The sequence below is a fragment of the Zootoca vivipara genome, chromosome 9, assembly GCF_965207765.1.
Source record: "Zootoca vivipara chromosome 9, rZooViv2.hap1.1, whole genome shotgun sequence".
Taxonomy (NCBI): domain Eukaryota; kingdom Metazoa; phylum Chordata; class Lepidosauria; order Squamata; family Lacertidae; genus Zootoca; species Zootoca vivipara.
Genome location: NC_142592.1, coordinates 69479991 through 69507469, shown reverse-complemented (window position 1 = coordinate 69507469; position 27479 = coordinate 69479991). Strand labels below are relative to the sequence as shown.

The 27479-nt window shown below is 48.9% G+C and overlaps 2 protein-coding genes across 11 annotated transcripts; both read left to right on the top strand.

The window, feature by feature from the left end:
- The first annotated feature begins 587 nt into the window (after positions 1-587).
- On the top strand, positions 588-12427 carry LOC118091575 (acrosin-like). Of its 10 annotated transcripts, none has more exons than XM_088676522.1 (6): positions 588-1003; positions 3019-3174; positions 4288-4392; positions 5358-5617; positions 10279-10427; positions 11633-12427. In XM_088676522.1, exons 1-6 carry the CDS (start codon positions 969-971, stop codon positions 12158-12160), a joined length of 1233 nt encoding a protein of 410 aa, XP_088532648.1. In that variant the 5' UTR covers positions 588-968; the 3' UTR covers positions 12161-12427. The 10 variants fall into 10 exon arrangements, with proteins under 10 accessions (XP_088532648.1, XP_088532645.1, XP_088532647.1 ...); XM_088676519.1 differs by having other exon boundaries at positions 4288-4491; XM_088676521.1 differs by having other exon boundaries at positions 3015-3174; positions 4288-4491.
- A 5058-nt stretch (positions 12428-17485) lies between these two features.
- On the top strand, positions 17486-21631 carry LOC148684698 (uncharacterized). Its single transcript, XM_088676518.1, has 2 exons — positions 17486-18831; positions 19998-21631. The coding sequence occupies exons 1-2, from the start codon at positions 18706-18708 to the stop codon at positions 20685-20687; spliced, it is 816 nt and encodes a 271-aa protein (XP_088532644.1). The 5' UTR covers positions 17486-18705; the 3' UTR covers positions 20688-21631.
- Positions 21632-27479: the final 5848 nt, after the last annotated feature.

The following is a 27479-nucleotide window of genomic DNA, read 5'->3' as shown; positions in this document are numbered from 1 at the left end:
ACCAATGACTGTTCTTGAACAGTCATTTAGTGTATGTATAAATGTTAGCTCTTTGCTGTGTTTAGAACAAATATGCAGCCAGACAACATCTCCTCTTTGATTGCATTCTCCATCTCAAGATCACTGTATATACAGTATCTGAAAGACCTTTGTATCTTGAGGAGATGCTCAGAAACTGCCATTGAAATTCTACACAGTATTGATCCAGAGCAGATTCCAATGTATAGTTAGCAACACGTTGCAGGATTTAATTTTTTTAAAAAAAACAACCAGAGGCAATTGTATTTCATCCAGCAGAGCTTTACTGCTACTGAAGGCAAATGAGCATAATGGTCACAAATCCAACACAATCAGGATTGGCACTGTCCATAAGAAATCCAGTTGCAGCAGACTTGACCTAAACTTATAACTTAAAATTGTTAGGATTCTTCCTCTGTGCTTGCAGTCATGGGATTGTTTTCTATCACATGACGGTGTATGTTTTCATTCCACATAGTGGAAAGTGACGGAGACAGAATGTTTGTGCTACTCTGTTCCGTGATGTGGGAATACTGTCCTTTGTTCTTTCTCTCTTTGCTGTCTGATGAGAAAGAGGAAGGAGCTGAGTCAGAATGCTCCAAGTGTATTATATGTAAATAAAGTAGCTTAGCCAAAATGCTGTGCTACTGAGTCATTTACGCGAACTGCTAACACTCTGCAGGATCCTAAAGGCATGCTGATGCCTCTTGGTATCAGTAGCTGGTAATGTTCAGGCTGGAGAAAGCTTTTGAAGCTCCCGAACAACCGACCAGGAGGGAGAGAACAAGCCAGTCGGGCATGTGTCTCTGCCAGGGTCCTACACATTACTAGGACGATCCTACCATGGTTATGGGCCCAGGGATCGGGGCCACAGATCCTGTGCTGGCAGAGGAAGGACCGGGGGCTGTTTTTGTCCCGGTTGGAGTCTCCTGAAACAAGTCTCTTCAGAGATGGAAGAGAAAGAGCAGCTGCAGAAGGAGTCTGTGTGAGTACAGCAAGAGCCTAAAAACGAAAGTAGAAACAGGCTGGACTGTTTTTGTGCCGATGCCAGCAGCTCTCGCACAGAAGAAGGCGAGAGGCCTTTGAAGTTCTTGTTTGCCAGGCACTAATCACTGGCAGAAGCAGCAGACCACTTGATTTATAGTGGCTGTCTGATAAGGAGCTTAAAAAGGTAGTTCTAGCTTGAGCTAAGCTGCGGAATGGACCTTTTGGAAGCGGTAAAATTCCCAGTCCCCGAGTTACGTAGAGGGAATGGGAAAAGCTGTTTTTTGACAGAGAGAGAAAAGCTGCTTGATGCGGCAAGACTTTGCCAAGAATGTAGCCCTTGATTTATGTACTACAAAGGGAGGACATTTCCCAATGCTTCTGAATCATTCCCTGAGAAGAGAATAGGGAGTGGCAGAAAGCGAAAGCTAGAGTCGTGCCCCGGGAAGGCTTTACCAGGACAATAGCTGTATGTGAAGTATCAGCTATGGGGGAGGGAGTAAGTCCCCAGGTGCTGCATAGCAGCAGACAAGGCAAAAGGCCTGAGAAGAATGGGGAGGTGTTTTATTCTCGAAGCTGAAAAAGCCGTTTGAGACACAGGCTGTGTCTGATGCCAGACAGTGTGTATGTTCAGCAGGAATTAAAGCTGCGTCACACGATGGACACTTCAAGATGGCGGGGGCTGCTAAGGAGACTGCCAGAAGTTACACTCTGGGGAAAGCTGATACAATATCCCAGACGACCATGCAGGGTTGTGTTCCTGAAAGCGAAAGCTCTACAGAAGGGATGCTTTTGGAGGAAGAGTGCATGAGGGGGGTGTTGGTGTTATTTGTTCAGGGGGAGAAGTCTCCAAAGCAGGAGGAGCATGGGGAGTTGACTGTCACGTCATCCCAACCATCATTGCAACCAGCAGATGGTGCTGCTGAGTTCGAAGCAGTGGGAAGTTTTTCCTGTGAGAAGTTTGGACAGAGTCCAAAGGCCAGGAAGATAGAAACCCAGCTCATGCAGCGTGGCTGTTCTGTTTATGGCAACGAACAGCGTGCAACCATACAGAAGAACGAAAGCGACATTATAAATGGCTTGTTCTTCCTGTGTTGTGATGTTAACATGGTGGGTGGTGGGAAGGTTGGAGAGACATGAAATGTTATGTCTTATAACCATTTTTTTTCATGCAGGATGTGTGCATGGGTCTTCCAGATTGCTGATGTCTGACACGAAGATGGTCCAGTGTACCGAATGTGCTCAGGACAAAGCAAAAGGGGGAGGCAATATGGGTATCTCACAGAGGCGCCCTATGGGTAATGGAGATTCTGATGTGTGGGTCCAGAAGCAACAGAGTGATACGCTCTGCAAACATAGTTTGCAAGGCCTTTCCCTGGATTCAGACAAGTTCTGATAGGGACTGTGACAAGGTAAAGCCAAGATGTGCAAAGGGACCGACAGATGGGTCTGACATGTGGGTGGAGACGTCAGAAGGCAGGAAGCATAGATTCTTCCTCAGGTATGGAGATGGCTTGTACAAAGTACTGAGGCCTCAGACCAAGATGATCTTACTCACTAGGGATGTAGAGTGCAGCACAAAATGGGGAGGAAATGTGTGTGTTTTCCCAGGCTACCCCATTTTTGAAGGCTCAGATACTGAGTCTGCTACTGTCGCTAAAAGTGAGGTGAGTTCCACTGATACAGTGAAAGATGTGCGCCTGATGCGCAGATGTGAGACAGCTACCACCAAGTATGCTCAGGAGTTTGCTAACACAGCTGTAGCAGATTTAACTGTGGCTAGTAGCTTGACACAGGCCTTGGAACCCGAAGTCTTGAAAGGGGTACAAATCATCCTCTCTCTTCCCTAACCCTGTATTGCAAGGGGTTGGACTAGATGATTCTTGGGGTCCCTTCTGGCTTGGCAATTCTTTGATTCCAGCTGTCCATTGCTGTTTCCTTCACTTTCTCTTCCTGCTCACCAAGCGCTGAGTTTCACACTGGCTTCTTCCGTTCTCACACCTTTGCCAAAGCCAGCTGTGTGATGTCAGAACCTGGGCACACCTGTTTTGTGACATCATGGATACCAGGAAAACATGGTGGAGGAGCTGGCAGAAGGATGAGCCGGTGGCTTCTCCTCATTCTGGCCCTCGCTGATTTCCGGCCCACCCATGCTGGAGACACTACTTGCAAGTAAGTCCCAAAATGGACCAATGTAGCAAGGAGGCAGTAGAGAGGCATCACCCTCTGGATGCGGCCTCCGTGGCCTGAGTGGCCCTTTCCTCCCCAATCTATATCCCCCACGGTCTAAGGAAAGTCAAACCCTATTCTTGGAGAGGGCACAAGTGCTTGGCATCTTTTGCCTTTGACAGAAACGTTTTCAGATCCCTGGCATTTAGATCAACTGTGAGTTGCCTGGGCCACTAGGCAAAGTGAAATCTCCCACTGGTTTATTCTAGACTAAACAGGTATATTATACAATCATAAAACTGTGGAGTTGGAAGGGACCCCAAATGGTGTAGCATGAGGGGGGCACAGGGGCAGCTGCCCCGGATGCAAAATTTGTTAAGGGCACAACATTTCAACATGCAGTGATGCTTCAATACAGCTATGTGCTTTTGTCACTTGGCTCAGTTGAAAATGGCTTCTCCGTGTGAAGCAAGAAGCGATCTCTCCAGACAACAGAATGACTCTTCTGATCTCTGCGGCTGTGATCTCCTGGGTGACACAGACGCCCTACAGCTGTATGCACATGTGCACTCTGTCTGTTTCCCGCCTGCCCGCCTCCCTCTGTGTGGCCCCGGGCCATGGCAACCCATGCTATGCCACTGATCTGATCCAAGCCCTTGCAATGTAGGAAACACAGCTAAAGAATTCCGGGCAGAGGCTATCCGACCTCTGTTTACAAACCTCCAAGGAAGGAGAGTCCACCACCTTCTGAGGTTATCAGTTCTACTCTTGAGCAGCTCTCAAGAAAGCTCTTCCTAGTGTAGAGTCAGAATCTCCTTTCTTGCAGTTTGAATACATTGGTTTGAACCCCTTGGAGCAGCAGAAAATAAGCTTGCTCCATCTTCCATGTGGCGCTAAGCACCACGGTTTGCTGGCATTGCATTTTAAAAGAATACAACACACAGGTCCCTCAGCAACTATCTATTGGGCATCAAAACAAGCAGGAAGCACACAGTGTGAAAAGCATAAGAAAGGAAGTAAATTCCTCTCGAGGGATGGAGCCTCCAAACTCCTTGTGGTTCTACAGTGGCAGCAATACATGTGTGGCTGAAAACTGATGGAAATGTTCCTTTCCAGGGGAGCCTGTGGAAGACGTCCGCTGGCGGTCAGTCAGTACTTGAGGAAGGTCATGACCGGCACTGATGTCCTGCCGGGAACATGGCCCTGGCAAGTCAGCTTCCAGTACGCAAGCCAAGCTGGGAACTGGGTCCATTTCTGCGGAGGTTCGCTCATCAGCTCTCGCTGGGTCCTCAGTGCAGCCCACTGCTTGAAGATCAAGTCGTAAGCCAAAGGAGCAGCTGCTCCTTGGGTGGGAGGACATGGCGGGGTCCACAAAGCAGGCAGCCTGGGGGCATCTCATGGAATCAGAGTCCCATCTTCTGCCTTTGCCCAACATGGAGCGTGAAGGCCTCTTTAGTTGTGGCGGGCGAAAGCTGCTGCTAGATCAGCCCTTGGGGGATCTGTCTCAGTTTTGACATTCTGAAAGCAAGCATCTAGTCCTTAGGGCTGCTGAAAGTGCCATCCGACCAGGAAGAGCCCTCTCCCCTCCTGCTTCCAGCAAATGGTTTTCAGAAGCATTGTAGTCTCCAGTGGTGGAGGCAGAGCCGAGCCATCATGTGAAATGTACAGTAGAAAAAAATTCCTTCAGTAGCACCTTAAAGACCAACTAATTTTTATTTTGGTATGAGCGTTCGTGTGCATGCACACTTCACACGAAAGCTCATACCAAAATAAAAAGTTAGTTGGTCTTTAAGGTGCTACTGAAGGAATTTTTTTCTATTTTGCTTCGACTCAGACCAACACGGCTACCTACCTGTAACTAGAATTATGTGAAATGTATGGCATTTATGCAGCCCTTAGAGTGACCCAGGAGATGACCTTGCCAGACAATGAGCTGGTTTCTTCTTTAAAAAACCCCTCCCTTTCCCCTTTCTAGCCCCTTCACCCAATGCCTCTTCCCGCCTGGGTCACAAATAGACCAAACTCCTTGGCTCCGACTTGCCTCTCTGTCTTATTCCTCCATCAGCTGAGCTGTGTCAGGGTTAGTGCTCTAGGCCCTTCACAGGAGCCTCCAGACCTCTTTGGGTAACCTTTGTTCGGTCCAAGAACATCGTCCCACCAGCAATGAGCCTATTCTTCCCTTCCAGGTTGAGAAAAGCCCTTAAGGTGGTGGTTGGCATCACCAAGCTCTCACATCCTGGCCCCAATGCCCAGCACCGCTGGATAAAGCGGGTGGTGGACTACAAACTCTACGAGGACGACGAGGCACTTCGCTACGGCCTCTCCGTGGTGGAGCTGGTGGAGCCGGTCCGCTGCAGCGACTATGTCCAGCCGGCCTGTTTGCCTGACGACAGCGTGGTACTTTCGATGCTAACTCATTGCTATATCAGTGGCTGGGGAGACATGGGTGAGGAAAGTGAGAGGCCCAGGACCCCCCCCAGCACTGCCACAAAAACAGCCCCCTGCGAGGACTGACCCCACCCTGGGAGATCAGAGTGAAAATATGGCCCATGCCTTCCATGCGAAGTGTAACAAAACACACAAGAATCGCAACAATGGTTGTGAACAAATGTCTGGTCTCAGAAGGTGGTGGACTCTCCTTCCTTGCTGAGGTTGCGTGGCCTTCTATTCCCGCACTGCAGGGGGTTGGACTAGATGACCCGGGCACCTTCCAATTCTATGATTCTGGGATTGGAATGCCCATTTCCTTCTTTCAGGAGCTGTGTTCAAATCCCAAAGTCTTACCACCCTCCACCCAGCCCAGGACAGGAAAACACCGTATAACAGAACATGTCTCCCTTTAAGTGTTTGGGGATCACACTGCGCCTTGCGAGGGGAGCTCCTGCCACCTTCTCTTCCCTCCTTGCTGAGCTGCCGCTCGTTCATGAGGTGGGGTGGGCAATCCTTTCTGCCCCCGGCAAAACGACTCCTTCCCCTGGAGTGAGACATTGTTGGGGTGCTCGGCACCAGAGAAATGAAGTAGCACTGCTGCTTTGCCACGACGACTCTTTAAACGTTTCACCACTTCTGTTCAACTTCGTGAGCAGGACTCCATCAGAGGGTGGAGGGTCATTTGTCATGGATGCTTGAGTTGTGATTCTAAGATACTGTTGTTCTCGGATTTGCTCCCACTGTGGCAAAGTGGCAAGCGTGTGGGGTCTCTGGTACAGATACACCCATAATGCCTCACGCTGAGGAAGGACCCCTTCTATGGGACGAGCTGTGGTGGGTCCAGAAATCCCTCTGGAAGCGCTGCTGGCAGTTCCCCTCACTGCAGAGGAGCCCCATTGCTGTGCTGACCTGCTGCCTGAGGCAACTGTTTCCCACTGTCCCATGACAGGGCTGGCCCGGTCATTACAGTCCAGTCTGACTGGTCTCCAAGAGATCATAGAATCATAGAGTTGGAAGAGACCACAAGGGCCATCCAGTCCAACCCCCTGCCAAGCAGGAAACACCATCAAAGCATTCTTGACATATGCCTGTCAAGCCTCTGCTTAAAGACCTCCAGAGAAGGAGACTCCACCACACTCCTTGGTAGCAAATTCCACTGCCAAACAGCTCTTACTGTCAGGAAGTTCTTCCTAATGTTTAGGTGGAATCTTCTTTCTTGAAGCTTGAATCCATTGCTCCGTGTCCACTTTCTGATCACCTACCTGCTCACGGGGACCTTTTTAACTGAAAGTGCCGAGAACTGAAGGCATGTGCTCACCTGCTGAGCTGTGGTCCCAAGGAATGCGGCTTCACCAGAAGCCACAGGGGCATCCTAGCTGCTGGGTGTTACATCTTGCAAGCGAGCCCAGGAAAGAGAAACCCATAATTCTCACAGAAACTATGCAACAACCACTCATTTGATTTTGCATAGCCATGGTTTTACTGATGGGCCTTGGTGGCAGAGTAGAGGTTGGCATGCGGAAGATCTCAAAGACAACCCCTGGCACCTCCAGGCAGGCTTGTATAATAATAATAATAATAATAATAATAATAATAATAATAATAATTTATTATTTATACCCTGCCCATCTGGCCGGGTTCCCCCAGCCACTCTGGGCAGCTTCCAACAAAATACTAAAATACAGAAATCCATCAAACATTAAAAGCTTCCCTAAACAGGGCTGCCTTGAGATGATGAGACCATCGAGCCATTCAGGGTACGTGCAGCACCGAGCCAGGGGGGACGGGGGGACATTGGACATCACTTGTCCTCAGGCAGGTTAGGCAGGTTCCTCAGCCCCACAGAAAGGATGTGGTTGAATCTGCGAAGGCTCCGTGTTTTGTAGTTATTTCACAAGATGTATCAAAATTTTGTTGAATCCTCTTTCAAAGCCACCCAGGTTAGTGTTAAGGAATCATTCTGCCAGAAACAAGTAGAAGTTTCTCAAAGGTTCCGGAACATTCCTTTATATATGGGAGTGGCGCTCTGAGCTTACTTAGCATCAGCTAGAAGTGCCAATACAAAGAAGACCACTCGGCTTCGTTTTCGCAGGCGCCTGTAAAATCTGTTGAAGGATTGTTCCTGTAATTTACGACGTATGGGAGATAAGAGAGACTTTTGTTTGAAAGTTTACTGTTAATTGCTGTTAATTTTAACAGCCGGAAATATATTTGCTACTGTAACGCTTGCACGCGGTCTGAGAATAAAATCTCTTGACTAGACTTCACAGAGTCTGTGAGTCATCTTTAAAACAACTTTTCCTATCATCCACTGCTTCCAGGAAGATTGCTCTGCTAAACATTTGAAAGAGGTTTTACCTAACCACTGATATCTGCACGGCGAAAGAGTGTGGACGGTAACCTCTAATAGTTAGTGGCCATCTCTGCCTCCTGTGGCAGAGTTCCTGAGGATAGCTGGGTGGGGAAAGCCCTTCTGGTCTTGAACCTTCCAACACTGACTCTTCCCTGGATGACCCTGAGTTCCGGTGTTGCGGGAGAGGGAGAACGAGGCAACCGTCTCAGGTGGAAGATGCCAAAAAGCAGCCACGGCAGCTCCTCCATCCCTCTCCTCCGTGGGAGGCCCAAGTGGGCTGCCCCACACCCGCTTAGCTACCTGACTGCGCCCAGGAGCAGTGGAGGAGGAGGCCAACCCATCACCAACATTTATTCACGGAAATAAATAAATAAAACCTGCCGAGTAGCACCTTAGAGACCAACTAAGATATAAGGGACACGGGTGGCGCTGTGGGTTAAAACCACAGAGCCTAGGGCTTGCCAATCAGAAGGTCATCAGTTCGAATCCCCGTGACGGAGTGAGCTCCCGTTGCTCGGTCCCTGCTCCTGCCAACCTAGCAGTACAAAAGCACGTCAAAGTGCAAGTAGACAAATAGGTACTCCTCCGGCGGGAAGGTAAACGGCGTTTCCGTGTGCTGCTCTGGTTCGCCAGAAGTTGCATAGCCATGCCGGCCACATAACCCGAAATCTGTATGCTGGCTCCCCCGGCCAGTAAAGTGAGATGAGCACCACAACCCCAGAGTCGTCCGCGACTGGACCTAATGGTCAGGGGTCTCTTTACCTTTACCTTTTAAGATTGTCCTGGGTATAAGCATTTGTGTGCATGCACACTTCTTCAGATTGTTGTTGTTGTTTAGTCGTTTAGTCGTGTCCGACTCTTCGTGACCCCATGGACCATAGCACGCCAGGCACTCCTGTCTTCCACTGTCTCCCGCAGTTTGGTCAAACTCATGTTCGTAGCTTCAAGAACACTGTCCAACCATCTCGTCCTCTGTCTTCCCCTTCTCCTAGTGCCCTCAATCTTTCCCAACATCAGGGTCTTTTCCAGGGAGTCTTCTCTTCTCATGAGGTGGCCACGGTCTTGGAGCCTCAGCTTCAAGATCTGTCCTTTCAGTGAGCACTCAGGGCTGATTTCCTTCAGAATGGATAGGTTTGATCTTCTTGCAGTCCATGGGACTCTCAAGAGTCTCCTCCAGCACCATAACTAAAACAGAAGTCACCAGACCCTTATAATATATAGTGTGGGGTGGGGTGGGGTGGGGTTTTCTCACTAGAGTAATGGGAGATGGGTGATTGACTCAGTGGGTATGGTAAACCTGTTGGCGACTGTTAACGACTACAGCTAGTCCTAGAGGAAAAAGCATGGGATAATAGCTTTAGCATGTGTAATGAGTCAATAATCCAGTTGTATCTCTATTCAGACCAGGTCTCTCCATAGTTTTCAGTTTAGTAATAAGTTGTAATTCAGCAACTTCTCTTTCAAGTCTATTTCTTAAATTCTTTTGAGATCCTGTATGGAACGTCCTGGGAGACTGAAGTGTTCTCCTACTGGCTTCTCTGTCTTGTGATTCCTGATGTCAGATTTATGTCCATTTATCCTGTTATCCTGGCCTGTTTGTCCAATATAGGGCACTGTTGGCATTTGATGGCATACACAATGTTAGGAGATGAGCAATTAAATAGTCCTGAGATGGTATGTTTGATGTTGTTGGGTCCAGTGATGGTGTTCTCTGGGTGTCTGTGGCAGCAAAGTTGGCATTTGGGTTTATTGCAGGCTCTGGTACCAGTCTCCATGTTAAGTCTGGTCGCTGTATTATTGTGGGTGAGGAGTTGTTTAAGATTGGGTGGCTGTCTGTAGGCAATGAAAGGTCTTCCTCCCAAACAACGACAGTTCTCTTTCTCAAGCTCTGGGAGGAAGACCTTATACCCAGAACAATCTTAGATGGTCTCTAAGGTGCTACTGGACAAATTATTTATTTCGACTGCATGAGACCAACATGGCTACCTACCTGAATTTATTCACTGTTTAGGTTTATATCCCAAGTTTTCTACAAGGAGCTTAAGGTGGAAAACATAGGTCTCCACCCCTTTTCATCCTCAGAACCAGCCCTGTTAGGTAGGTTAGCCTGAGAGTGGGAGACAGCAAAATAAATATTGTTGTTGCATAATCTTGTTGCATAATCCCCAGGCTATCTCTGAGGATTTGGGGGGGGGGAGGTGTCTCAACAGCTGCCTTTGCCACGTGGCATTGATCGAAGGGTCATAACTCAACATTCTCTGTAAATATCTCTCATTTAATTCCTGGATGCAAACTGAACACTTCTTCCTGCCTTCCGCTCACAGGGCATAAAATATCTGGCATCCTGCAAGAATCAAAGGTGAAACTCCTTTCCCTAAAAACCTGCGGCAGCAAGAGCAAGCGGAAGCGGAAGGAGGCCGATGAGATCCTGTGTGCTGGACACGAGGAAGAAGGAGGCGACAACCCCTGCGAGGTAGGCGAGGGCCAAAGCCTTACAGGGCTACTGCTGGAGAGGAGAGGGAGAACTGGATTTGCTGCCCCCTGAGGAGCACTCCTTAGAGCACTCACTGACTTTGCACACTGGCTGAGCTGAGCTGAGCTGGCATGGTGCAAGTGCGATATAGAGCCAGGCAGGTTGCAATCGCGTAGCCTCCAACATCCCGGTGATGAAAACCAGGAGATGCAAGCCTAACCTTCCTCTCCCCATCAAATGTCCCCCTTGCAGGGGCAGATTCATACATGACCCCCCAACACAAACTCACACCCCACCCAATCCAGACCTTAACCCCCAAACCATTTTCTTCATTCCCCATCATGGGCGTAGGCAGGGGGGCAGGAGGGGGCAGTTGCCCCCCCTAGAAACAGGGCCACTGGCCAGCCTGCCCCACTGTCTGTCGCCACCCGGTGCCGTCTCCCTTCTCCCTGGCTGGCTGTGGGCCGGGTGGAGGGAAAGCCCCAGAGCTGCGCAAAGCGGGTGGAGGGAAAGCCAGCCAAATGCTTTGCACGGCTCTGGGGCTTTCCCTCCACCCGCTCCACAGCCAGCCGGCTAGAAGGGACGTCTCCCTTCTCCCTGGCTGGCTGTGGGGCGGGTGGAGGGAAAGCCAGCTTTCCCTCCACCCGCCCCGGCGATCGTGGAGGGGGAGGAGGGGGTCAGAGCAGCCCGATTTCCTGGCTGCTGAGGACCCCACTCGGCTCCAGCCCCACCTTCCTCTTGCACTACTCATCTCCCCCACCTTCCCATCTAGTGAATTCTCCAATCACCACTTGCCTCCCTCCCAATGCCCCACTTGAGCTGCCTGCCTCCCTCTCAGGAAAGCCATAGCTCAGCAGGAGAAAGAGCACCTGCCTTGCATGCAGGTCCCAGGATCAGGCCCTACTGGCATCTCCAGATCTAGCTGGGAGAGACCCCTGCCTGGAATCCTTTTTCCAGGAAGTGTCGAGAATATTCTGCTGGGTGGACCAAATGATCTGACCCAGCATTTCTCCATATTCCTAGTCCAGCTTCTACAGACCCACAGCTCTCTGCTGTGCTACGCTGAGGAACCAGCAACCTGGGCTTGGGTGGCACTGCCCTTCTCCAAAAGTGGCCGGCTGCTCCTTAGGGCCTCCTTTTCCCCCAAATGCCCATCTGCCCGCCTGCTGAACGCCTCCCTCCCTCCTTTCCTCCCCCCCCCACAGACCGACGTTGGTGCCCCGCTCATGTGCCGGGAACCGAGGTCCGAGCGCTACTGGGTGATTGGCGTCACCAGCTTGGCGGTGCCCACCTGCGGCCAGGTGAAGCGGCCAGGCACCTACGTCTCCACGCTGCACTACCTCCGCTGGATTAAAAAGACCATCATGGAGAGCCTCTCTGCCCCCGGCCGCCAACCCCTCCTGGCACAGAGGCACACACCCAGCACAAAGCAGGACCACAGACCTCCACCCATGCCCACTGGCAGGCCTTGGCCCAGGCCCACAAGACGGCACATGGCTATGTGCGCCAGGCGCACCCGGCGGGGTCCTCCACCACCGCCTAGGCGGCTGAGACAGACAAAGCGGCACCCCAAGAGGGGACGGCCCCCAGGCCAGGCCAGGCCTAGTGCCAAGCCGAACCAGGGGGCAGCACCTCCAGGCTATGGGGTTTTTTACAGCTGGGACCAGGGCTACATCAACCCCAGGCCTCAAGCGCAGCCACCAGTTCTGCTGCCAGGGCAGCTGCCGCCATGAGGGGAGCATGGCATAAAGTCAAAGCAGCCGGCACACCATTGATATGTATAATGTACCTATGAAGATATGTGAATGAAGGCAAATTGAGCAGATCCGTTTGGAATTTGTCAGTAATATCCAAGGGCAACACGATGACTGAGTACAATGATGCAATGTCAAATATCAACTCCTTATGAAAACTATACAGAACATTAAACGAATTGAAATATATGAAATGTGAACTCTTGTGGATTCTCTTCAAAACCGCATAAACAGAAGTCTTATAAGTCTCTGAAAGTCTCTGAAGACTATGCAAGTCTTTGAATGAAGCAATAGATCAAATTCTTATCTGGTGCAAACAAGCTGTAAAGCTTTGTTGTTTGGAATTTGGGCAGTGGGCACCAATAGGTTTTCTGCCATCGGCGGACCGAGATTTGCAGAAAAAAGAGCCAAATCAGGACCATTTTATGACATTTCTTCTTTGTGTCTCCTTTCTTTGAGCGGTTTAAAATATCTGATGCAATTGCAGTGAGGTAGCTCTTTCAACTTTTTTACAACACTTGGAGTCTATACCCAGTTAGGGGGTGTCACATTTAAATCTCCCGCTCCATGATCTAATAAAACCATCCATTTATGCATGTCTCTTCCTGGAAACCAAGGTTCCCATACGGCCCAAATGGAAGAAGGGCTGCTGTTTCCCCCAGTGCTAGTCCTCCTCAGAGGAAAGCTACTGAAATTAATGGGCCTAAATCATGCTGGCACTGGGCAACAGAACCATAGAGCGGCAGAGTTGGAAGGGATCCCCGGGGGTCATCTAGTCCAACCCCCTGCAATGTAGGAATCTCACCTAAAGTATTCGTGACAGGTGGCAACCAAGTTTTCTGGAAATTTATTCTTCATCTGGAAATTTATTCTTGATTAGTCCCCCTTCTGCGTCCAGCTGCGGTTTGCCAATAGAGCCGAAAGCAGACTTGTTTTAGCAGCTGGATGAGGCCCACGTATCGAGGGATCCCATGCCTGCCCACTGACTTATGGGATTCAGGACCAGCTTTCAGCAACAAAGATAAGCAGTGGGTCTTTCCTTCCCCCCAACCCACCCCCTTGATCTGTTGCACTGGGTTGATGAAGCAGGCAAAGAGTTTCTTTGATGTAACCCCTTTGGCCTCAGTGGAGTTTACTGGTGAATAGACAAAACAAACTAAGGAGAGGCTGCTGGATCCGGCCCATGGCCCATCTGGTCCAGCATCCTGTTCTCACAGCGCATACCCCTCAACAGTCACACATTGAGCAGGACATCCCAGAATTACAAAAGCCATTCCAGCTTCTGATTGGATCCCAGGACGTCCCATTTTGACTCTTGCTTGAGTCACATGACTAGTGTGGGAGCATGGCCCCCAAAGACGTGCATAAAATAGGGCTGCCATATTTCAAAAAGTGAAAATTTCGAGCTTTTCTCCTCTTTGAAATTTGCCAATAAATCAACACTCCGATACGGTTTGCCATACACCTGGGTTTTCCTGAGAATATTTACAAAATTTCGGAAATTGTGCCTGGACGCTAGTTTCAACGGACAAATCATAGCTATGTCTTCTAAAAGTTGTATAGTTACTTATCTCCTTGCCCCAGGGGGTCACATAACTCCTTACCTTCCAACATTTCTCTGATGAAAATAGGGACATCCCAAGGAAAAGCGGGACATTTCGAGATCAAATCAGAACCTGGGTCAGCTCCCGTAAATCCAGGAATGTCCCTGGAAAATAGGGACCCTGTTGTACACAGTTTGAGTGTGCACAGGTAATGCAGGAAGAAAGGGGCACATGGAACAGAAAGGAGCCCTTTACACACACAACTTGTCTCCAGAACATAGGGTTTTTGAGCACGGAGCCATTGCTTCTCTTTCTAGGACTATAATGGGTGCCTTGCCTTGGCACTCTGGCACTCCTGTAGGCACAAGGAAGGGCACCCTGTGCTGCAAAGAATGGATGTTGCTGTTGGCCAACGCCTGCAGGGATCCGCATGACAGGATGCCCACTCCATGGGGCAGAAAGTCAGCTGCAAGCCTTGCTCTTTCCATGCTTCTGGGCACATAAACACTTCTCTCAAACGGAAGGGTTGTTCAAGAGAAGAGAAGAGAAGAGAAGAGAAGAGAAGAGAAGAGAAGAGAAGAGAAGAGAAGAGAAGAGAAGAGAAGAGAAGAGAAGAGAACTTGTGATGATGTCAGATTCTCCCCCTGCAGATCTGACAGATCTTCCGTTTTGTGATGTCATGGATTCCAGGAAAACATGGAGGAAGGAGCAACACCTGGAGCTGGAAGAAGGATGGGGTGGTGGCTCCTCCCCGTTCTGGCCCTCACTGCTTTCCGACCCTCCCATGCCGAGGAATCCACTTGCGAGTAAGTGGGGATAGAGGGCAGACATGGCAAGGAGGCAGGAGGGGGAAACCCACCCACCAACTCCTTCTGGATGTGGTCTTGAAGAGGAGGGAAGTACAACGGAGCCCCTGGCTGCTCTCGCTCCCCTTCATATTGTGGTGGGTCAAAGACAGAGTCTCTTCTCAGAGGGCATGTTTGTCCCTCTCTCGGAATATAAGAATCCATCTGGGTCACCTAAGGAAGCAGAATGGTGGACCAGTCAAGGGGACAGACAAAAGGAAATCTTTCTTTTCTAGAAAGAGGACAGAGGGAGGGTGGGAGAGAGGGGTAGAAAATTGTTTACTAATTTGGATTTGCTGAACAGTCCATTTTTGAATGGTTCCCTCCACTGTCTAAAAAGTCTTGGAATGAGTGTCATTTGGGAAGCATCCAGAAGTGCAGCTGGACATCTCCAGTTTCATCCCTCTCTTCCCAAGATGGCCAAGAGGAGGGGACTGTCCAGTATTTGGAGCAAACTGGGGGGAGGTGATATATATATACAATGACTCTGATCCTCTGTAGATGGCAATCTGTGCCTTGCTTTCCAGCGGAGTCTGCGGAAGGCGTCCCCTGGCAGGCAGCCATAACCTCCTCCGGGTTGTGGGCGGCAGCAACGTTCTCCCCGGAACGTGGCCCTGGATGGTCAGCTTCCAAGTTCTGACACGAAAAGGATACACCAATTTCTGTGGAGGTTCCCTGATCAGCCCTCGATGGGTCCTCAGTGCAGCCCACTGCTTTCAGAAACCAAAGTAAGCAAAGGGTTCCCAAGAAGTGTTGTCATGGGGTCTGCAAATGTGGCATCCAGGGCGGGGGCATCTCAGGGGAACACAGTCCCACCTTCTGCATTCAGAGGGGTAGCTGCTGTCAGCATTGCAGAGCATCAAAACTCAGAAACATCCTCTTAGGACAACGGAATCAGAAGCCCAGGAACTGCCCTGCTGGATCAGAACTCAGGGTCCAGATAGTCTATTTCAGGCATGTCCAACAGGTCAATCGCAATCGACTTATCAATCAAGGGACAGATCTTGGTCGATCGCGGGCTGAGAAAGAAAACCCTTTCTCTGCTGCCAGTCTCATGCAAGCCTGAGCTCCTCCTCCTCCTCCTCCTCCTCCTCCTCCTCCTCCAGCCAAGCCTTCTTCCTCCAAAGTCACTTGCCTCCCTTCCCCGCTGCCCGCTCTGTGCTTTGGGAGGAGGAAGAGAGAGAAGCCCTTTGCGCGCCAACTGTCTCCTCAGATCCTTGTAAACTAATGTAAAAATATAGTTCGACTTTTCTCACTTGTTCATTTACTCATCCACCTATTAACTATTTGGGTCTGTCATTATGATAGCCAAACATAACTACTGCGTTTGTGAAATAGAGATCCGTTTATTTATTTATTTCATAAACTTAAATGACTTCGAAGAGTGGTGGATCACTGCCAGTTTCTGATACTGGATAGTAGATCACAACCTACTTGAAGGTGGACATGCCTGGTCTAGCAGTTCTCCTGCAAAACCTGAAAGAAGGACACTAGGACTAAGGTGGCCCCCTTCTGTTTGATTCAAGTTTCTGAGACTCATCCTATAGGCTCCTTCAACTATGAAGTGTTACTGAAGTTTTCAGTTCGTACACAGGCCCACAGATCTGTAAACTGGACAAGCCTTTCTGGAGTTCTTATATGAGAAACTTCTGCTCCAGAATCTGACAATCCAAGGTTTAATGGAAAACAGCAGAGGTAGATGAAAAGTCAATTTATTACACTAAAAATGAAGGAGAGCACTTGGCATATTTACTAGAGGTTTTAAACAGAATTAATGAATAGCAGTGTGTGTAAGAATGCATGCTTTGGGGTAAAGTGTCCTTTAAAATGCAATATTTCATGAAGAAATGTACAAAAACAATTGTTTGGGGGCAAATTGCTCTGCAAAAATGTGTATATTAAGAGGAATTTACACTAAAACGATGATGAATTTTTAAGAGGACTTTAAAAAAAAAAAGGACGCAGAGAAGATTAGAAAAATGATAGAAACTAAAACCGACACCCCAAATGTAATTTCCCTCCACCCCTTCAGCAAAGTCATGGATCAAAGCAACTTTTCATTGCTCCACTTATAATGTTGCCCCAGTTTGATGAGGGACCGCCGATGAGCAACTTGTTTGTGTCCGGTTTGCTAAATCCAGCTAGTGGCATTATGTGAGAAGGGAAAGATGTGCAGGTCAGAACCAAATTGGGGAAAGGGAATGAGGCAAAGGGCAGTGAGGCCGGCCTTCTCCCCTCTCTCCTCAGACCCAGCTGTGCTGCCTGTACTCCAACATCCACCCAACTTCGGCTAACGTTCATTTTGTTCAGGAGCACAGTCCCCCCCCCACCCTGTTTGCGTTATTTGTTCCAGGCAAATACGATTCATAAGACTGTCGATTGGCGCTCACCGTGTCTCCAAACCCGGCCCTGATGCCCAGAGGCGCTCAATCAAGAGGCTGGTGAACCACAAGCTCTACAAGCGCGGTTCCAACAACAAAGTGCACAACGACATTTCCTTGGTGGAGCTGAACGAGCCAGTCAACTGCACAGACTATATCCAGCCAGCCTGCTTGCCAGAGGACAGCATGGTGGTTTCCTTGCTCAAGCACTGCTACGTCAGCGGTTTTGGAATCATGGACTCGATAAGTGAGATCTTAAGGGAAACCAGCCCCACCCCCCACCAGAAGGAATGGCATGGCTGTGTGCCTTAAGTAAATTTGCAGACCATACCTTCCCTGCCAATCAGTTTCACCCAAAAAAAAAAAACATAATAGCAATGGTAGTCATGGTGAAAATTACAGTGGCCACAATTGCAGTCATGAATCTTGATTCCTGTGTTGTAGGAGGTTGGTCTGGAAGTTGGTAGATATGGTTGGGCTGTGTTCATCAGAAGTCCTTAGTCTTAGGCGTAAGGCAGGTGTGTGCATGGAGATGGTTGGTTTTGAGAGCCATTCCACTTCAGGGCTTCTGGGTAGAGCACCTTCTCCAGACATAGATGCTTGCCCACAAAACTCAGCTCAATAATGATGGCTTTGCATGCAGAAGAATGAGTTTCAATATCTGGGTAAGGCTGGTGGAAACTCCTGTCTAACGCTGCTGTCACTCAGTGTATGCAATACTGGGACGGATGGAGAGATAGTAGGATGGCCGTGTACCAAGAGGGATGTGCTAGAGTGGATTGTGCATTAAAAACTTCCTGTATTTGTGAAAATAATGTACAAAAAGGCATTATATTAGGGGAAATGGCTTTGCAGAAAGGTTTCTCTTAGGAGAAATTTGTATCCAAATGCCTGGTGAATTTTCATGGGTTTTAAAAAACCTTCACAAACTGATGTATGAACAGGGAGATCCAAACTAAACATAGAAAAATAACGAGGAAAACAGAAGTTGACAGGTAAACCCAGGGTCCCCAAACTAAGGCCCGGGGGCCGGATGCGGCCCAATCGCTTTCTAAATCCGTCCCGCGGACGGTCTGGAAATCAGCATGTTTTTACATGAGTAGAATATGTCCTTTTATTTAAAATGATCTCTGGGTTATTTGTGGGGCCTGCCTGGTGTTTTTACATGAGTAGAATGTGTCCTTTTATTTAAAATGCATCCTTGGGTTATTTGTGGGGCATAGGAATTTGTTCATATATTCTTTTCAAAATATAGTCCGGCCCCGCACAAGGTCTGAGGGACAGTGGACCGGCCCCCTGCTGGAAAAGTTTGCTGACCCCTGGGTTAACCTATCGCAAACAAGTGAACCCCAACAAATTCCCTGGGATATTCTCTGGAAACAATAGAGGAACGAGTGAAACACTAAAGCCGGCATTTTCCTGAGACCAGAAGGGGTTTGCCATATTGGTCCAAATGTGTTTTGTTCTAAAGGGGGAGGGATGTGGTTTCAGGTGGAAACAGGTGGAATCTTAGGGTCTTCCAAGGGCCCCCAGAAACAAGGAGCTCACCTACTCTGCAGCCTGACATATCCTTGTCTCTGATCCACCCCCAGTCCATCAACTAGGTTTTAGGGGAGTGATTATGCTGCACATGCCTTCATGCCTCTCTCCATTGGTCCTGGCGGTGCAGGTGGGGTGGGGAGTGGAATCTGAACTGATCCTCCCCCTCCCCCCACTTTCCCTTTCTGCTCTCAGCGGGGCAAAAGGCTGACATCATGCAGGAAGGTCCCGTTGACATCATCCCCGAGGCGATTTGCAGCAAGCCAGACTGGTGGTCCCAGGCCATCCTCGAGGAGAACATCTGCGCTGGACACATACAAGGAGGCATAGCTACTTGCAAGGTGGGTGAAGCTCCCTCAAAATCAAGGCTACAATTTTGGTGTGGGGGTGAAACTTTCCGGTGCTCCTGGAACAGTAGAGCACTTCCTCTGAACATGCAAAATTTCCCTGCAATTCAGCCTGCAGCATCTCAGGCAGCAGCCATGAGATGAGGAGAAGGCCCCTCCGAGGACAAATCCTTGGAGAGCTGCCACTGGCCAGAGCAGAAAATGCCGGGCGAGATTCACCAGCAGAAAACTCAGCATAAGGCATCCGGATAACATGAATGTCCTCCTTGGAATTCAGGGGTCTTCCTTAACAGACACAGGGCAGATGAAAATGATCCCCTTTGCCCTCAGCATCCCTCAAAGCTCTGCTCAAGAGGCTGCCACCCTCAGCATCTGGGCTCAGAAGGAGTCACAACCCAAATAGGGGTCATTGCCTCAGTGGTGGATAGGAGTCCTTTACTGGCCAAACCACCAGGAAGGTGGGCTCAATTCTACGTTAAGTATTTGTCGAAAGAGAAAATCCCACAGTGGAAGGGTGTCACCAACAGCGGCCACATTTCTGGAGATGCCGCAAGAGACTGACGGTGGTGTTCTAGTGATGAGCACAGCTGCCCTCCAAACAGCTCACCTCATTTTGGTTCTCAGCAGACACAAAAAGCCCTTCTTTGTCCTGAATAGCTGACTTTGTTCAAGTGTGGTGCTAAGAAACTCAAGGTTGCTGGTTCGATCCCCATATGGGACAGCTGCAAAGAGTTGGACTAGAGGATTCTCAGGGACCCTTCCAACTCCACGATTCTATGACCTTCAACATGCAGAGCAGGGGCTCTGTTTCTGAGCTACAGCCTTCCCTTAGATTAGATGAGCTTCCTTGGAAGTTCACCTAGGCCAACCATCGACTCAATGGATGGTTGAGGGTGCAGGATGCAACTCTGTGAACGCTTCCATCTCTATGATTTCACAGCTCCCAACACCTTCTAAAGGACCATTCCTTACACATTGCTTCATCCTGAGAAAAGCAACGGATTGCTTGCACGAGCAAAAGTGCAGTTACAGGTCCAACGCCACAGCCGGAGTTTGCATATGACATCTTCACAAACCTTCCCTCTTACACAGCTCCACCTCTGAGCCATGGGGCTGTCAACACGCTCCCCTCACAGGAGCCTTTTCTCTCCCACTTGCAGGGCGACAGTGGTGGTCCCCTCATGTGCCGGGAGCAGAGGTCCGAACGCTACTGGGTAATTGGAATCACCAGCTGGGGACCGTCTTTCTGCGGCCAGGAAAAGAAACCAGGGGTCTACATCTCCACACAGTTCTACCTTGACTGGATCAAGAAGACAACCAACATGGACTTTTCTCAACCCAACCACGAACCGCTAATGGCAGAGTCTCAGACTACGCCACTGCCGCCCCCATTTCCAAGGCCACAGTCCCAACCAGGTCAAAATGTGAATGTTCTATTTCCCAGGCCCCCTCCAGTTGCCTGGTACACTACCAGACCTTGGGGACCCCCCAAAACCACCCCTCAGACCCCTCCTACGGTCTGGTATACACCAATACACAACTCCCGTCGTACACGATGGCGCATAACCAGGCCCAATGTATGGTACATTCCTCCCAGAAAGAGGCCCATGGAACTGGGTGCCTCAGCTCTCCCCCAGGGCCAAGTCTGGGATGTAACACCTTCATGGTCCATGCAGACGGGAAGGTGGCGTCTGAGGACAAGGGCCCCAGCTTGGCACAGGCAGATGTACAGGCCATGGGCCATGATTCGCACCCCCCCATCATGGATTGAGTTCCAGGATGCGGTGCCACCCGAGGGCGAAGTTTCTTACAAATGGAAGAGGTCCCTAGCTCAACCATTGGAAGAGTAGCAGCCGAGGGCTGTTAAGGACTGCCAGGCTCAGGTGGCAATGCCAGGGGTGCCCGTGGGCATGGTGGGTGGGCTGTCCCTGCCAGATCTCAGAGCCCACGACCCGTCCTTTGCTGGAAACAAACGAAATGCATCTTCTCCCCATTTGATTTTCTTCTTCTTCTAACTTCGCCCATAATGGATCACGTGCGCAAAATTCATCTCATTGCTTCGCCGCTGTATCCTTGGAGTTTCTCAACCTGGATATGAAGTTGCATCCAAATGGGAGCTTAATGCTGCAAACAGCTTGATTGTGACACTTTTTAATCAAATAAATAAATCAAAGTTTTCAAAATGAATAAACCCATGAATGAATGAATGGATAAACAGGTGAGTGTTGGTGTGCTGCTTTTCGCAACCCAAAGCAACAGCTCTCCTGAATTATTTGTGTCACCTGCTATGATCTGCTTCTGTTATTTCAGCTGCAGATCCAGGCTGTTCCCAGGAAGCTGCAAGGATCTATTGCAGGGGTGTCCAAACTTTTTTTTTCAAAGAGGGCCAGATTGGATGGAGTGAACATGCGTGAGGGCTGACCAAAGTTGTTGGGGTTTGGGGGGATTTTACCCCAGGAAATAAACTGTAACAGGGGCCAGATTAAACCAACCGGCAGACTGGATTAGGCCGGACTTTGCATGTGCCTGCTCTATTGGGTAAGCCAGGCTTACCTGCACCAGGTGAAAGGGATTCCTGAAGCCATGGCATTCCCTGGAGATGCAGCCAAACCTCATTTTCCAGCCGCAGTTGCATGCCTGAAAGCTCCAGGTCCAAACAGTTTTGTTTCTGCCCCAGCTCTTTCGCCGAGCAAAATCCGCATTTTACCACTGAATTAGAGGCAATTGTTCCACCAATTCAGCGGTAAAATGAGGGGGTTTTTTTCCAGGGGGGAAGAGCAAGGACAAAAAAAGCCCAAACTGAAACACAGCACCAGCGGAAGTCCCTTGGGCCAGTCACTGCCCCTCAGTTTAAGCCTTCCTCACAAGGCCGTTGTGTGGGTTAAGGGTGGAAAGGGAGAACCATTGTCACCACCTTAAGCAACAGGGGGGGGAGTGGGATAGAAATGCAATAGACAAAGGTAGACAAGCGGGCCCCATGGGTGGGGGGGGCAGCACCAGGAGTCCGCGTTCCACGCAGTCAAGGACTTGCTCATCTCAAACTCAGTCCTGGCGCACTTTGACAAGAGACCGCAAGTGGTGCTGGCATGCGATGCCTCACCCTATGGCGTCGGTGCCATCCTGGACTGGAGGGAGATGCCGGTGGCATACTTTTCCCAGACTGTCTCCGCAGCTGAGCAGAACTACTCGCAGATTGACGAGGAGGGTCTGGCAATCATGAAGGGAGTAAAAAAAATTCACAATTTCTTCTACGGACACCCCTTTACTGTGGTGACCGATCACAAGCCACTACTTGGCCTGTTCACCCCCAAGAAGCAGACCCCCCCCCAAAGTACTGTCCCCCCCCACGCCCTCGCTGGCTACCAGCAATCTTCCTTGCTGGCTACCAGTATGCACTGGTCCGCCGGCCCGGGAAGGCGATGGGCCATGTGGACACCCTCAGCCAGCTGCCACTACCAGAGACCAGCCCTGACCCAGCACCCACACAAGAGGTCATGCCCTAGAGCAGCTTCCCAACCACCCCATTCAAGCGCAGCAAGTAGGGTCATCTCCCGGGTCCTGGTCTGGGTCATAGAATCATAGAATCATAGAGTTGGAAGAGACCACAAGGGCCATCCAGTCCAACCCCCTGCCAAGCAGGAAACACCACCAAAACATTCTTGACATATGCCTGTCAAGCCTCTGCTTAAAGACCTCCAAAGAAGGAGACTCCACCACACTCCTTGGCAGCAAATTCCACTGCCGAACAGCTCTTACTGTCAGAAAGTTCTTCCTAATGTTTAGGTGGAATCTTCTTTCTTGTAGCTTGAATCCATTGCTCTGTGTCCGCTTCTCTGGAGCAGCAGAAAACAACCTTTCTCCCTCCTCTATATGACACCCTTTTATATATTTGAACATGGCTATCATATCACCCCTTAACCTTCTCTTCTCCAGGCTAAACATACCCAGCTCCCTAAGCCGTTCCTTATAAGACATCGTTTCCAGGCCTTTGACCATTTTGGTTGCTCTCCTCTGGACACATTCCAGCTTGTCAGTATCCTTCTTGAACTGTGGTGCCCAGAACTGGACACAGTACTCCAGGTGAGGTCTGACCAGAGCAGAATACAGTGGTACTATTACTTCCCTTGATCTAGATGCTATACTCCTATTGATGCAGCCCAGAATTGCATTGGCTTTTTTAGCTGCTGCATCACACTGTTGACTCATGTCAAGTTTGTGGTCTACCAGGACTCCTAGATCCTTTTCACATGTACTGCTCTCTCTTCTTTTATTTTGTTTTGACTACGGCAGACCAACACGACCACCTAACTGTAACTATGTCTGTTTACTTTAATCATGTATAACCCTTCCCCTTTTGATGTTCTATTGATGTAAAAATGACGTTTCGGTGACACTGTATGCAATGTCTTATGGGCTACCGTGGGAAGTTTTAAAAGGAATGTCACCGTATGCTCGGGGTTCTTACTGACGTTTGAACCTGTTGCGCAACAAATAAATATATCTGTGTACTTGTGACAAATTGAAGCACTTTTAAAATGTTTATTTCTGCCCGGCCGGCAAAGAGTTAACCCACCTCCAGCCTGACTGGCATAGAACTCTGATGGGGGCGGGACTGTGCCCGGTTTTAAAAAAGGAGGGAGAGTCGGTTTGGTTAGTGAGGAGGGAGAGGGAGGAAGGTGTGGTGTGGTGTTATGAGGTGGCTTGTATGAAGACAGTTAAGAGGCTAGGAAAACTTAAAGTTAAATGTTTGACTGAGTTTATTTTGTACAACTGGAACAAAGCTAATTAATAAATGACACGTTAAAGAATCACTTATGTTTTTAACACAATAAAACTTCATCTCTGTTTTTGCCAACAAGAGGTCCGTCTGTATTTTTCCAGCGAGGTACCAGGACTCACAGCCGTGGTGACTCAAGAGAGGGCAAAACTCACCTCAGGCAGGGAGGTAGTGGTTTGTGTCCTGAAGTTACACGGAGGAGGCTTAGAAGGGTAACCTGAGGTGCCAAGAAGTTGCCAGAGTGCATAGGGCAAACTTCTACAGTGGGGAAATCCAACTGAGGGAGACCCTTTACTGGAGGCAAGAGGTTATTCCTGGGGGACAGCCTAGAGTTTCTTAAGGTACCAGGCCACGCAAGCTGGAAGGCTCTCCTTACTAAGAATCCCATTAGTAAAAGGGGGTTTATTTTTGAGGCGGCAGGACCAGAGGGTGGGTGTTTTCCCCTCTGGATTCCTGTGTCGCAGTGATAGTAAGGCAGAGTGGGACACGGGTCGTCACATTTTTGGTGGCAGCGTCGTGATCGAAATTAAAAGCTCACGCGCCTAGCTTGGTTTGAGTCTGTCAGGATTTTCCTGTGAGGAAAATGACTCACGTAAGAAAACCCAGAGAGGCAAAAGGAGATGAAAGAACGGAGGGGGCTGAGGGAAGCCCAGGTTCTGAGGTAGAACTGATGAAACTACGAATTGAGATGGCCCGAATTGAAGCTGAGAGGGAAAAGATAGCAGCTGAAAGTGAGAGGGAAAAAGCTAGAATTGAAAGTGAGAGAGAAAAAGCTAGGATTGAAGCTGAAAGTGAGAGGGAAAAAGCCAGAATTGAAAGTGAGAGAGAAAGAGCTAGGATTGAAGCTGAAAGTGAGAGGGAAAAAGCTAGAATGGAAGCTGAGGAGAGAATGCAGTCCGAGAGATTAAGGGTTCAATTAGAACAGGACAGAATGAAGCTTGAAGAGATACGTTTGCGATCAGAATTAACTAGTAGCCCAGTTAATAATGATAGTATCGCAATTAATTTAAAAAGGTTCCCCAAATTTGGAAAAGACGATAATGTCGAATCGTTTCTATTTACCTTCGAACGCGTTTGTGTGGAATTTCAAATACCTGAGGAGAACTGGATGCTTTATTTAAGACCTCAAATTTGTGGGATACTAAGTGAAATTTATGCTGACCTGAGGGAAGAAGAGCTGTCAAGTTACCAAGTATTTAAGCAAAGGGTCAGGGTTCGATGTGGGCTCACGGCTGAACAAAGCAGAAAGGCTTTTCGTGAGGCAAAAAAGGAACATAAAGAGACTTATGCCCAACTAGCTAGCCGCTTAGATAAATTACTTGACAGATGGATTCAAGGGAGTGGAGTGAAGGACTTTGATGAGTTAAAACAATTAATTTGTTTAGAACAATTTTTTAAGCAAATCCCTAGCAATTTACGTTGGTTCTTGAGGGATAAAAAACTGAAAACTGTGGCACGGGTTGCTGAGGTCTTAGACGAACTACAAGGAGATTTCAATGAAATAGCATTCCCAAAACACTCACAGAAGGGTAATCCATGGAGAAACAGAGAAAATAAAGACAGGCAAGAAAATTTTCCTGTCAGGGAATCAGTTTCTGACAAGACAGGGTCTAAGAAAATCACTTGTTTTTTCTGTAATCGTGAGGGCCATGTACGTGCCAGGTGCCCCCTGCTGGTTAAGTCGCAAACTACACCTACTGCAGCTAAACAAGTAAAACTGGTAATGCAGTCACAGGAAAATAGCTCGCCTCAGACAGAAGGCTCAGAGAAAGCGGACAGTCCAGCTGAGACTACTTCTAAGGTCTTACAGGTCTGGAGGGCTGAGCAGGAGTGCAACCAAGATTACATGGAGCCAATTGAATTAAATGGTCAGTCTTGTTTAGGTTTGAGGGACACAGGAGCAGAAGTCTCACTTGTCAAATCACAATTTGTTCCAAAGGAGCAGTACCTCAAGGGTCAGTCCTATAGTTTAAAAGGCATATGGGGGCCACATTTTGAAGTACCATTAGCTGAAGTTGATATTACCTACAAAGGATTTTGTGGCAAATGGAGAGTAGGAATCCTAAATGAATTGGAGGTACCCTTTTTAATAGGGAATGACCTAGCTAGTCAGAAGCACCGTATTCAAGTGATAACTAGGTCACAGTCTCAAGTCACTGAGAGTAATCCTCCTGCAGTTATAGAGTCACCCATAGAGCCTGGTGAGGATGAAGGGCTGATTAGCGTGCCAGTGGTCCAGGAGCACGGTGCCCAATTCTTGAGTGATCAAAAAGAGGATGAAACTATAAAAGAGCTGTGGGGTAAAGCACAAAGTCCTACTGCAGAAGTAACTGTGGAGAACCCCTGCCTATTTACCACCATTGAGGGAAGACTGTATAGAATTTCTAGGAGGAGGAAAACTGCTGCGGTTTGGGAAAGGAAGAAACAGTTAGTGTTGCCAAGAGCTTACCGGTTGCAAGTGCTACAAATGGCACACGACGCACCCTCAGCAGCGCATCTAGGCATTAGAAAGACTAGTGATAGAATCCAAGCAAGGTTTTACTGGCCTGGGATGGGCAAGGACATCAAAGAGTATTGCAAGTCCTGTGTGATCTGCCAAAAAGCAGGCAAAAGAGCGGACAAAACGCGAGGCTTGTTACAGTCTATTCCTGTAATTACTGAGCCCTTTTCCAGAGTAGGAGTGGACATCCTCGGGCCTATCTCCAGAGTTACAAAAAGGGGGAATAAGTTTATTTTATGCCTCGTAGATTATGCTACGCGCTATCCAGAAGCAATACCTCTAAAGGACATTGATTCCAAGACTGTAGCAAAAGCCCTCATGTCGGTATTCTTAAGGCTGGGATTCCCCAAAGAAATTATAACAGATTTAGGGACATCCTTCACGTCCAAGACCATGGAAGAGCTTTTAACTCTTTGTGGGATTAAGCATGTTAAAACGACGGCTTATCATCCACAGTCGAATGGCTTGACGGAGAAATTTAATTCGACCCTGAGCCGGATGCTAAAAACCTATTCCATCAATCATCCTAACGACTGGGATGAGAGGCTGCAACACTTCCTATTTGGTTATCGCGAAGTGCCGCAGGAGAGCACAGGGTTCAGTCCTTTTGAACTCCTATTTGGACGACAGCCACGAGGACCCCTAGACTTGATGAAAGCAGCGTGGTCAGGGGAGGAGCAGATCGACAGCCCTGATGTTGTGACGTATCTACAGGAGCTGCAGAGCGACCTTCAAGAGCTACGGGAGCAAGCTGCTCACAACTTGCAACAGGCACAGCGTCGACAGAAGCAGTGGTATGATGCACACGCAAGAGACAGATCTTTCCAGCCTGGTGACAGTGTGCTCGTGTTAAGAACAAGACGTCGAAAGAAGTTGGAGATGTCGTGGGACGGTCCCTTCAAAGTGGTCGAGAGGATATCTGCGGTGAACTATTTGGTAGAGTTAGATGGGGAAGGGAACCGATGTAAAAACTTTCATGTAAATTTACTTAAGCCTTATTTTGACAGAAATAAGTTGGTGTTACAAGTAAAGGGGAAGGTGACCCAAGGGATTCATTTAACTGGGTGGGGAGAGCTAAGTAAGGGCACAACTCTAGCAGAGGTGTCATTCGACGAAGGTCTGACCCCAGAGCAAAAGGAGCAGTTAAAAATAGTCCTTGCTCAGTTTGCTCAGATCTTCTCAAACATCCCAGGGAGGACCAACCTAGCAACTCATAAAATAGATACGGGGGAAGCAAGACCCATAGCTACCCCTCCTTACAGAGTGACGGGGGAGCACGCCGACTTGGTCTCTTCAGAGATCAGGGAGATGCTTGCACTGGGATTGATTGAGCCCTCTTACAGCCCCTGGTCATCGCCCCTGCTC